The sequence below is a fragment of the Bactrocera latifrons genome, unplaced genomic scaffold, assembly GCF_001853355.1.
Source record: "Bactrocera latifrons isolate USDA-ARS-PBARC rearing strain unplaced genomic scaffold, ASM185335v1 scaffold_1050, whole genome shotgun sequence".
NCBI classification, from domain to species: Eukaryota; Metazoa; Arthropoda; class Insecta; order Diptera; family Tephritidae; genus Bactrocera; species Bactrocera latifrons.
This window is the reverse complement of record NW_017534465.1, coordinates 406-12,011: the sequence shown is the minus strand read 5'-3', so window position 1 is coordinate 12,011 and position 11,606 is coordinate 406. Positions and strand designations below refer to the sequence as shown.

At 35.6% G+C, this 11,606-nt stretch overlaps 1 protein-coding gene across 1 annotated transcript in view; it reads left to right on the top strand.

Moving 5' to 3' along the window:
- The window catches only part of LOC108969704 (kelch-like ECH-associated protein 1), a 31,230-nt gene extending 27,400 nt beyond the window's left edge, over positions 1-3,830 (top strand). Inside the window, exon 6 of the mRNA XM_018934601.1 lies at positions 3,011-3,830. Coding sequence (XP_018790146.1) covers positions 3,011-3,807 — 797 coding nt within the window. The 3' untranslated portion in view covers positions 3,808-3,830. The remainder of the gene's footprint in view (positions 1-3,010) is intronic.
- The last annotated feature ends 7,776 nt before the right edge of the window (positions 3,831-11,606 follow it).

The following is an 11,606-nucleotide window of genomic DNA, read 5'->3' as shown; positions in this document are numbered from 1 at the left end:
CTCAGCAGCCCTTAAAAGGATCAGCAGTAACGAGCAACGCCCTCTTTTTTGATTCCCGTTCGTAGCTGTCTCTTATACACATCTAGATGTGTATAAGAGACAGGTATCCAGTAGTGTAAAAAAAAAAAAAAAAAAAAAAAAAAAAAAAAAAAAAAAAAAAGATAGACATTGACTATTTATATTTTTTGCTTTTATACATTTGTTTCACTTAGAAAAGTAAGATAATAGTGTTTATAATTACTTTTTAAATTGGTTCTAATATTGAGTTTTATATGGAAATATGATTTTTTTGCACGATGTTTTTTTTCACGAGTAATTTACTGTCCCAGTTAACCGAGCAAACTGAAGATCAAGTGTATTTAACGATAATTTTCTGTATATAATTTTAAAATATAAACTCCGGTTATCATTTAGTTACCTTCTTCCGGCATATTGTCATCTCTTAGCTTTTTACTTTTCTCACAAAAATGTTGCATTTATTTTGTCAAAGTTGCGTGTTCTTGTCGCATCGATTCAAAAAAATTAAAAAATAAATACTCTTATAGCCGAGTGAGAATATTTTCTCAGTGTGAAATTTTCGAAAAAAATATTTTTTGTTGCATTATTGGATAGTATTGTAATAAACAATATCTAAAATTTTCAAATCGGATCAAATTATTATGGTCGSTACAGCGTTTGTTGGGAACAGAGTGCGGAACATAGTGACTCCAATTTTTAAACGCGTTTTTCTCAGAATGGTATTTTTCAAAATGGTTTCCACTCTCAAAGGAAGAGTTTTGAAGATATCTAGTTCCAATTTTTAGATAATATTTTCAACATCATACGCTATCGAGCTATGGAAGTTTTAATTTTTTTTAAATCKTCCAATTTTTTTCTACGAAAAACTGTCCAATAAAGGGTCAAATTGAATACTTTTTTTTCAAAACGCCGCCATTTTGTTAAATTTCAAAAAAAACTCCATAGCGCTACTTTCCTATAGATTAATAATATTTTTAAAAATTTTGTTTTAGCTCAAACATTTTTTACGTTTTATTTCATCAGTTTATTTATTCAAAAAGACCAGATTCGGTTAATTTCAACATTAAAGAAAATCGAAAATAAGTGATTTTTTGGAGTATCACACATCCATCAGATTGAATATTTTTAAATAATTTGTTCTTGAAAGTGCTTTCGAAACATCTCCGCTAAGAATTGAATATTGTTAATCAAGGTGTATGACATTTATAAAACTAATTTATATTTAAATTAAAAAATTTTGCTAAATAAATAAACTTTCAAAACTCGATGAAATCGTGAATAAACTGCGATGTCCATAAACTTAGACTTAGTTTTATTGCTATATTTTAAGTCGCGTCAGATAAAATTATGAGTGGTGTTGTGAAATCTGRTAGTTGTCGGAATCAGAATTAAAACAGATCAAAAAAGTAGTAGGTGCTATGAATTCAGATATTATTGGTACAATGCAAGAAGATAGTGGCTCACARATTTGAAATGTAAGTTAAGAAATCAAGTTATATTATAAATTGGGGTTAATTTATCCTTATTTTTTTTAGGGGAAAGCATTAGAATAAAACACGAAATATCTCAATTATTAAGTTTTTGGAAAAAAATCCGAATATTTAAAGATATTTGATTTACAAAACGTAATAAACGTAATTTAATACCCAAATGCGTCTTCATTCATTCGATAAATGTTATCTCTTTATCTTCCTTTAATTCGGAAGTTATTAAAAACTTTAATAGGATTGTTTCCAAATGTAAACAGCTGATTCGAATATTGGTTTTGCGTATGTTCGAAAAGTAGAAAATACATTCAGATTCTGTGACACCATCAGAATTGGTTTACAATCTTAATTGGTTTACAATTCTGACAGATAAGCAATTCTGTCTTGTATTCCACAACACCACTGTATATTAAAAATATATTCACATGAGATATATGTATGTGATATTAACTCGGCCGAAAAGACTAAATTTAATGAATGATGTGAAAAACGACAATCAGATATTCGGAATTCATTATATTAGGGAAATGAGGTGTAGACTTGCTCATATACTTTTTATTAAAATATCACACTTTGGACCAATGTGAACGCTTGTGTAAAGACGGACATAATTTTGTGGAGTATATTGCGGGCAGAGAAAGAGACGTTCTGATTACATTAATTTCAACCTTATAGGGAAAGTTCTCACTCGATTTTATTAATTCTAAGCACAAAGATGGACGGCTATCGGAAAGAGAGCGCTCTCAATTTTATTAAAATGTCTCACAGATTGGCGGTATTAAGTTATCCGGAAGTTATCAAACCCATTTTTAACTCAGAGACAGGAAAGGATTCTCTCCAAATTCCAAGAATATATCTCACACGTTGCCCAGTATTTTGAAGTTAATTATGGTACTAGTACTTGAGACCACATATTCGGTACCTAGGTGCTAGAACTAGTTTTGGTTCGATTTGGACAATTTTTGGTCATAAGGGACATACGCTAAAAGCACTATTCTTGCAAAGTTTTATCCCGTTGTATTAATTGCATCTTAATTTGTAAAATCGAGCTATGTGGGAAGTAAGTGCGATTGCTTTCCGACTTCACCCTTTTTCCCACTATAATATTGGAATATTAAAATAATATCTTATACCGAATTTCGTAGAAATCGGTTTTCGATGTATGTGTAGGATTTCACCTAAAATTAGTTATGGCTCTATAAGTTTTCGTTTAAGGGCTTTTTATGACTGTGGCAGTGTCCGATTACGCCCATCTACGAACATTACATCTTAATTTTACTCAAGACAAGGACAGACAGACATCAGGATTACAACCCGTCTCGTCATCATGATCATTTATATAAATTTTAGGTGATAAAAAAATAACACTCTATAACAACATGTTACAAGAGTATAAAAATAGTAAACCATGCCGCTAAAAATTAATTTTGTATTGAGGATGTATAAATTAACTTGGATATATGTATATATAATGAAATTAATATGAAGCTTAATACAATTTGCAGGTGTTGCTGCTATAAACCAATATATTTATGTCGTTGGAGGATTTGACGGAATGCGCCAACTTGCTACTGTAGAACGGTATGATACCGAAAACCAAGTTTGGGAACTAGTAGCACCAGTGCGAATTGCTCGAAGTGCTCTATCACTTACTTCTTTAGATGGAAAACTATATGCTATTGGCGGATTTGATGGTACAAATTTTCTGTCCATTGTCGAAGTTTATGATCCTAAGACAAACACTTGGGAACAAGGTACTCCTCTAAATTCTGGTCGTTCGGGCCATGCTTCCGCCGTGATATACCAACCATCTTGTGCTACAAATTTTATGGATTGCATAGATATTGGAACACCTAAGCGAGACGGCAGTGATTCTAGTCACGATCAAACACCGGGAAGTAGCAATTCTAGTCAAACAGGACATCCATTTGATAGTTCAACTAATGGGGGTTCTTGTTTCCATTTTCATCCATCTTTTGTTGGGAGTAACTGTAGAAATTGTGATTGTGATTTAAATTCAAGAGAGGATATTAAAAATGACAATTCTAAAGAATATAAAAGTAGATTACTAACTTCGTTTGAAAAATCGTTTTATGTGTGTTTAATAAAAAAACAATTAAATTCGATAGCTTTCTTGGACTTTTCGGTGATTATTTCGGAAGAAAATTATAAATACAGTGAACATTATTATCTTTTCCTGGTTTTACTAAGATATTTGGAAAAAATGATTAGTGGGCATGTGCTTTATAGATATTTTCATGAACTACGGGAAAGACATTGTAAGAAACATATTCTAATATGATGGACTATATTATTTAATATTATGTACATATGTATGTGGGATAAACTCTTCAGTTTCCAAGTTGTAACGCACTACACGTAATAAACGTTCACTTTAATAGGTAAAACGAATTTCATTGTGATAATATTGATTCTTTTGTCAGAATATGAAAATTGTGCGGTAAAATATAATAAATAAAAAATCAAATACTAAAACTTGTTTCTGTTTTTTTTTAAGTTAATCTATCATATACTGCTAAACATGGTGAAAAAATTACATTCCATCATGTAGAACTACTTATAATATTTACTAACATATTTAATAAATTCTAACAGTCCTTCTTAAATTACGTTGGACGTGATCTTCGGCTTTCGAAGAATGTTGATAAATGAGTGGTGGCTAGATGAGTTAGCGCTCCCCCCTCAACACACGTCCTTGGACGATAAATACACCATACCAACTCGATCCACACCTGAAGACACCACACACGAAGRCAACACACAAGACAACATCATACAGTTATGAAGTTATACAGCGTATTCACCACTCAGCAGCCCTTAAAAGGATCAGCAGTAACGAGTAACGACCCTTTTTTTCGATTCCCGTTCGTAGCGACAACACCTTTTATCCGGCGGTCCGTAAGAGTGAAGCGAGTGCTGACCACAACGTGCTTTTTTTTACAAATAAAACAAATCAAGTGGTTTTGACTAAATAAATTCTTAAAATTTTACTAAATAAAATAAAGTGTTTTTTTTTTTACTAAATAAATTCAGTGGTTCAACGGTGCAGTGAATTGTGAAGAATCCAGGGTGAGACACCCAATCGCAGCAAGTGTCGTGGAAGCAAAATAAGTGAGTAAACAAGTGGAATCGAATCACGTTCAGCTTCACAAAACATAACTCAGTCACTAATTAAGCAAAAACAAAGTATCTGCAACAAACGTTATTTAAAAACCATGTAATTGGACTATGAGATATATTAATGAAATTCAGAGAGTATATCTTTCGGATAATTATGTGCCCAGTGGGTGAAATCGTGGTAATACTTTCTCTAGTCTCCATATATGTACATAACTTAAGATTCTCTAGTTGGATTTATATCGTATATATCAGTAATAAAAAGATTAGCAAAAGTAAGTGATCACGTAATATCAGATATTTGTACTTGTACTACAGTTTTATGCCGAAAATATGTCAGTTTGTGTGTGTTATAAGTATTAAATTGCGGGAAAAATGTTTTCGAGTATACTTAAATAACGCGAAAAGTTAAGGCTATCAGTCTTTCCCTTAGGTTCAATATATGTACCTGGTCTACTGATTTCCGACTTTCAACATAACTTTAAATTTTTTATATTTGTCAATATGAGTGATTTTTTTTTAGTGAAAATAAGTAGATAACCTTTTTCATATAGCGCTGAAAAGTAATTCAGTCGGTCTAGGCGTTGAGCTAAGTCCCATACACTTAATAAAAAGAGCYTTACACAAATTATTCTATAATGCAGTTGATACATACATTTTTCTGGCAGCAGTGCGTTTTGGCGCAAAATTCAACCGCTTCGCTTATTTAAAGTGAATTTGGTTTTTATTTATTATAACTTTCAATGAAGATAAATTTTGTGTCCATTTTAACTGTTTGTTTCATTCAATTCGGATTTTATTAATCAATTATAATTATAATCAATATATCGCTGCAGGTAGTGATTTTTTTATAAATTTATGTGATTTGAATTTAATACAATTGTGTTTTTTATTATTCAATAGATTAGAAACGTTGGACATGGAAGGAGAATTTTCGGCAGGGCGAAAAAAAGTCATGCAGAAAGTTCAGCTGGACTTTAATCAAACAAGGAAAATGATTTCCCGGAAGTTTCTGATTTTATTGACCACGTATAAACGCGCCAAACAGCGGAATAACTAAACCGGCCGTAACGTTACTATATGGGAATTTTTTAACGAATTTGATGCAGTATATGGTGTACGACATGGAGGGTATTATGCGATTCGCCCAGTGCTGGCGCTAAAAAGATAATAGTGGATGTAGGTAATAAAACACTTAATAGCAATGACAGACGACAGCGCTAAATTGCTTTAGCGGGCTTAATTTAAATTAACTTGAGCATTTGAAACATGTTAATAGGGCCCATACACGACACACAAGTGCGTTATATCTGTGTGAATTCGTTTCGCCCATACACGACACACAAATCCAATTTGCGTTCGTTTTTCACACAGTAAACATGTGCCACAGACAAGCGGAACATTTCTTGGAATTTATTTCTAACGTCGCACTTTTATCTATTTCTTTGTATTTCGTTAATAAGTTATTCCAACTCAATATTATTTTTATATTTATTGCCAAATTGCTAATTAACTTTTTCTAAGATTACTAAATTCTGATACGAAATCTTTATTAATGGGGTAGCCTGCTTTAGAAGCTTCATAAAACGATTTTTTTTTTTGCTTAAATCCCTTTAAAAATTATCTAAGAATATGTTCCCAAAGTTATAGATGGAAACTTGAAATATTATCGAAGCTAGAAGGTAAATAGTGACCGAACGTCTAGCAGATATATGAGGTCGAAAAGTGAAAACTTTGCCACGCGATTTCTCGGTTTTTCATTTCTACGATTTTTCTTAATTGGCGACTAAACGTTGTATTGAGATGGGGAAAATTTATTATGTTTGACATTAAAGTATCTTCTATTTAAACTGTAATAAATAAACTAAGAAAAGTCAAGTTTGAACATATTTTTAAACAACATTAAGTAACATTTCCTTTGGACAAAAACCATTTTTTTTAATTTTACACTTTGTTTTGGAATTTTAGCAAATATGAATCTCTTAGAATTTGTAGTTTCTGATAAAAACCATCCTGCATCCTACATGCCGTCCGAAAAATGCACATGCGAGATGAATCGGGCAATTACTTCCCAAAGGCAGAATATCAAAGATTTCGTGTCCAAAAAATTTGCGAAAGATCTTCAAATATATAACCACAAAGCCCAGAAATTTCACTTGAATCAATTATTTCTTTCCCTCCCAAAAAAATACTCAAAAAATAGATTTTTTGAAGCTCCCCCCTTAACACTTGCCATTGTTCGTCCGCGATCTTCACTGTTCGACGACACGAGAGAAATGATATTTTGTGTGCACACAACGCCATACACGACACACATGTGCGCACACCGATCGTAAAAAGTCAAACATTTTCGCGAACATGGATCGGTACGCGTACAAGCCCATACACGAGTAAACCGCATGCGCACACATGCCGATCGACCCACTTGTGTGTCGTTCAAAAATAAGGCACAACAGCCCAAAAGCGCACCCTTTATGAGAAATGTCGTCGAAACTTTGTTTCCAAAACACGACATTATATCTTATGCTAAGCCTCTAACCGAAGTCGAAGAGTCACCACTGCTAGTTAGTGAAGAAGAAATATTGGCCATAGCCGGAAAAATTAAAAGCAGCAAAGCGCCTGGATTAGATGGCATTCCAAACAGAGCCCTANGCTAGTTAGTGAAGAAGAAATATTGGCCATAGCCGGAAAAATTAAAAGCAGCAAAGCGCCTGGATTAGATGGCATTCCAAACAGAGCCCTAAAGGAAGCCATGAYTCTGAACCCAAAATTATTCGTGAAAATGTACAATGCGTGCTTAAAAGAAAGAAAAATTCCCGACTCATGGAAAGTTCAGTGATTGGTTCTACTTCCTAAACCAAAAAAGCCTCCGGAGGAACCATCTTCATATCGACCTCTGTGCATGCTTGATACTATTGGCAAAGTATATGAAAGCATAGTTAGAAACCGCTTGGATATAGCAATCCAGAAAGCCGGCGAATTATCAGAAAGACAATACGGCTTTATGAAAGAGAGGTCCACCATTGATGCACTATACGATGTCGTTGACACTGCGAAAGGGGCAGTAAGTGGCAAGCGATGGAAAGGCGGAACAAAATAATACTGTGCACTGATCACCCTGGATGTGAGGAATGCCTTTAACTCAGCAAAGTGGGCAACTATAATCAAAGCTCTATATGAAATACGTGCTCCTCAATATCTTATGAAAATAGTCATAAATTATTTTGAAAACAGGCGACTATTATACGATACAGATGAAGGCACAAAGAGCTACTCAATTTCGAGTAGAGTACCGCAAGGCTCGGTACTAGGCCCCCTTCTATGGAACATGATGTATGATGGGGTGCTAAGGAGACACCAACCGAAAGACATTAAATTAGTTGCATACGCAGACGACCTTATTGTGGTAGCAGTGGCTAAACACCTCGACGACCTCCGGAGCAAATGCAATAAGTGCATAAACGGTCTGCGCCAATGGTTCTCCTCAATGAGTTTAGAACTAGCTGAGCAAAAAACATGCTCATAAGTACAAGAAAAGTAGAGGAAAGTATATCTCTCACCATAGGGAAGTGCGAGATTCACTCACATCCACACCTAAAATATCTGGGAGTAATAGTAGACTCAAAGCTCAAATTTAAGGATCACCTAGAGTACACTGCAGGTAAAGCGAATAAAATCCTGAATGCCTTATCAAGAATGATGGGAAATAAAGGTTGCGTGCGTTCCAACCGGCGTTTTTTTACTCGCAAAGGTAATAAGATCGGTTTTGTTATATGCGGCTCCAATATGGATCAGGCGTTAGGCATCAAAGCATATGCCAGACAAATGAACACAGAGCACAGGCTGTCGGCACTAAGAGTTATCAGTGCATTCCGAACAATTTCAAGGGATGCTGCTGAAGTGATAGCCAGTATGATGCCCATTGACATCCAGGGTGACGAATACCAACGAATTTACAAATTACCAGAGCCATCTAGAGGAGCTAAAAGAGAAGAGAGAGTGAACAGCTTAACGACATGGCAGCAGCGGTGGCAAACCTCACTCAAAGGACGGTGGACCTACAGACTAATACCGGACATCCATTCCTGGATCGACAGACGACATGGGGACCTGGATTTCCACCTAACCCAAATACTAAGTGGGCATGGGTGCTTTAGAAGCTACCTGTACAGATTCCAGCACGACATTAGTCCGAATTGTCCGACGTGTTCAGAGTGCTTAGAAGACTCCGAGCATGTATTCTTTCATTGCCCTCGCTTTTTAAGTACAAGGGAAAAACTTAAATCTACACTCGATGGTAGTTTTACTGTGGAAAATTTGACGACACTTATGTGTCAGTCCACTAAGAACTGGAATGCTGTTAGCGAAGCGGCAGCGTCAATCATGGCAAGACTTAGACATATAGAGCAGAATAGGCGTCCGTCAGTCCGTGCCCTAGAGGAGACTTAATTGTCTTATCACTCCCACGAAGTAATACCTAATCAGGTGGTTCCGTGGGAGAGTCTGCTGTTGGGAGAAGGTTAGGTTTAGCGGATTAAAGTTCCGCACTTCGGCTTTTGATGCTTCCCCCTACTTTAAAACAAAAAAAAAAAACAAAAATAAAAACTTGTGTGTCGTGTATGGGCACTTTAATGCAAGTTCGCAATGCACAAGAATTTCGTGCGTATAGCTGAATTTACCAAATTTGAGTAGGCAACACTGCTCAAAAATGGCCGATTTTTGCTATCACAGATGTCGCTTGAAGTCTGCTGCCTCCTTTGCGTTTACAGCATCAGAGGTAAGCAGTTTTATGTTGTTAAGTCAATTATTTGCAAGTATATTAACAAAAATAAATTTTAATGTTTTTAGATGGCAATTTGCTATGCATTTTTCCAATATTCTTAAATGTTGTTATTTCGCCGAAGATCCTTCAGTGTTAAGTTAAATGCTTCAAGTGATTTCTTATGTGCCATTGTGCACTCACCAAAAATAATGAGCTTGCATTGCATCCACAATTTTTCCATTGTACTGGATCGGGAAATATTGCATGTTAGAGTATCAATTGTGTTTAAATTGAGTGGCAACATAAGCGCAGACGACCACCATCTAGAAGAACCGCCACAATTCCAGATGATGTTAACGTCAAAGCTAAGTCACATCTTGATCAATTAGTGGCCAAAGTCAATGATATGACGAATGTTTTCCCTGTTCCTCCAGGTGCGTTCAGGAAGAATAGACCACCGGTATTATTGCCCATCACTTGTATTAATGTTTCGTATACTTGTTTGTGCTATTCATTCAGCAACGGCACATTATTTCGAACGGATTGCAGCTCTCAATTTAATTCTTGGTTGAATGCATCGAGCATCGATCGATTTGGCGCAATCATTTATACTTCAATCAGTAGCTTGTTTGCAATAGTGAAGCATTGATCCTCAATCAGAATCAATCCTTCATTGAAAATTTCATCGGTTGTTTGGATGTCAGGATTATTTGTTTGACAAGCTTCTCGATATGTTTGACATTGGTGGGCCTTCACAGTTTTCAAATGCGCAAATGATTTTAGTCTACGTACATTTAAAAACAGCAGTCGCAAATAAAAACATTCAACATCAGTGGAAAATATCTGTGGTCAATTTTGGGGTTCCTTGTTTGCGACGTTGGGTTTTCTTTGTTGATTGATTCCAAGTGTAATACTTGGGCATTTCAACGTACATCACCGTCGCTGCGAATGGATCTGCTTCACACATTGCAAAGAAGTTAGTCAATGTTGTCGATGGTGGTCTCTTAGCATTAGCCTCAGTGAAGTAAAGCCTCAATGAAGTAAACTCTTTGGACATTTTCCAAATGCAGTGATAAATGTACAACTGTGGGATATCTTTCATAAATTTGAAATGACAATAATCGCCACAATGCTTCTTTAGTACTGACGTATCTGCCCATTTGGAAATTGCTGATTTCGTCATTCGCATTTTCCGCCGCAATACCAAACACAGGCATGTCGCTGACTTTTGTGACGTACTTGCACAAATATTTCATTGATTTAACCGAATGACAACTCTCAACGTTTACATGTGTTTCGATAATTCGTGATAACAGCGGGCAATATGGTTCAATGAATTCATTTCCGATCTCAATCTCTTGATTTTGAACTTTAACTTTGATAGTTGGACCATTATCTTCTTTTTAACGCCGACGATAAACTGGATATCCATCGTTCCCTGTGACTGTTTCAACAACTACCGGTCGCGGATATCATTTTGTGGATTTTCATCAGCCAAGGAGATAATGGATTTAACGGTCCAAGCACCATCTGTGTCGCCATAATGTCGTGTAGATGGGGATCAGTGACTGGATCAGGAATTTCAGCTGATATGATGTCATCCACTTCATTTGAATGTAATTTGTTCTGCCATTCCACCGAGTACATATAACAACGTGTGTCACCAAAAAGTCGATACTGAGTAGGAACATCCATCATATCCTTGAGTTTTTGCTGAAATACTCTGGCGATTATGTCTTGGCGATCTGCCGTTTTTGGCCCAGTTCCAACTTACGTTCAGTTTCCGTCCACTTCGGATTGCATGTGAACGTAATACATAAATTAATCCGGAAATTCATAATTTCGCACGTACCTCATAGCGTCTTGAGCGCATTCGTGCATGTGGCGTGGGCTTCCGATATAAGATGAGGGAGAATCGTCAGACGTCCAATATTCTGAACATCTCCATCTGAATGCATAGCATCATGCAAGTGTATATAGTCCTCAGATCGTAGCTTTGTCTGATTGATTCAGATGAACGCTAAACGTTCGGTCTCGACTTTGACATACATGTGGACAGCGAATTGCTGGAATAGCCGACTGCACTTCAGAATGACATTTTCCATATGTGTACGAATCAGCATACGATACGCATAGTAATTTATTGCGGTTACATTTTTATTCGATAGTACTCCTGGAAATGCAAAATTAAGTGAATTGTT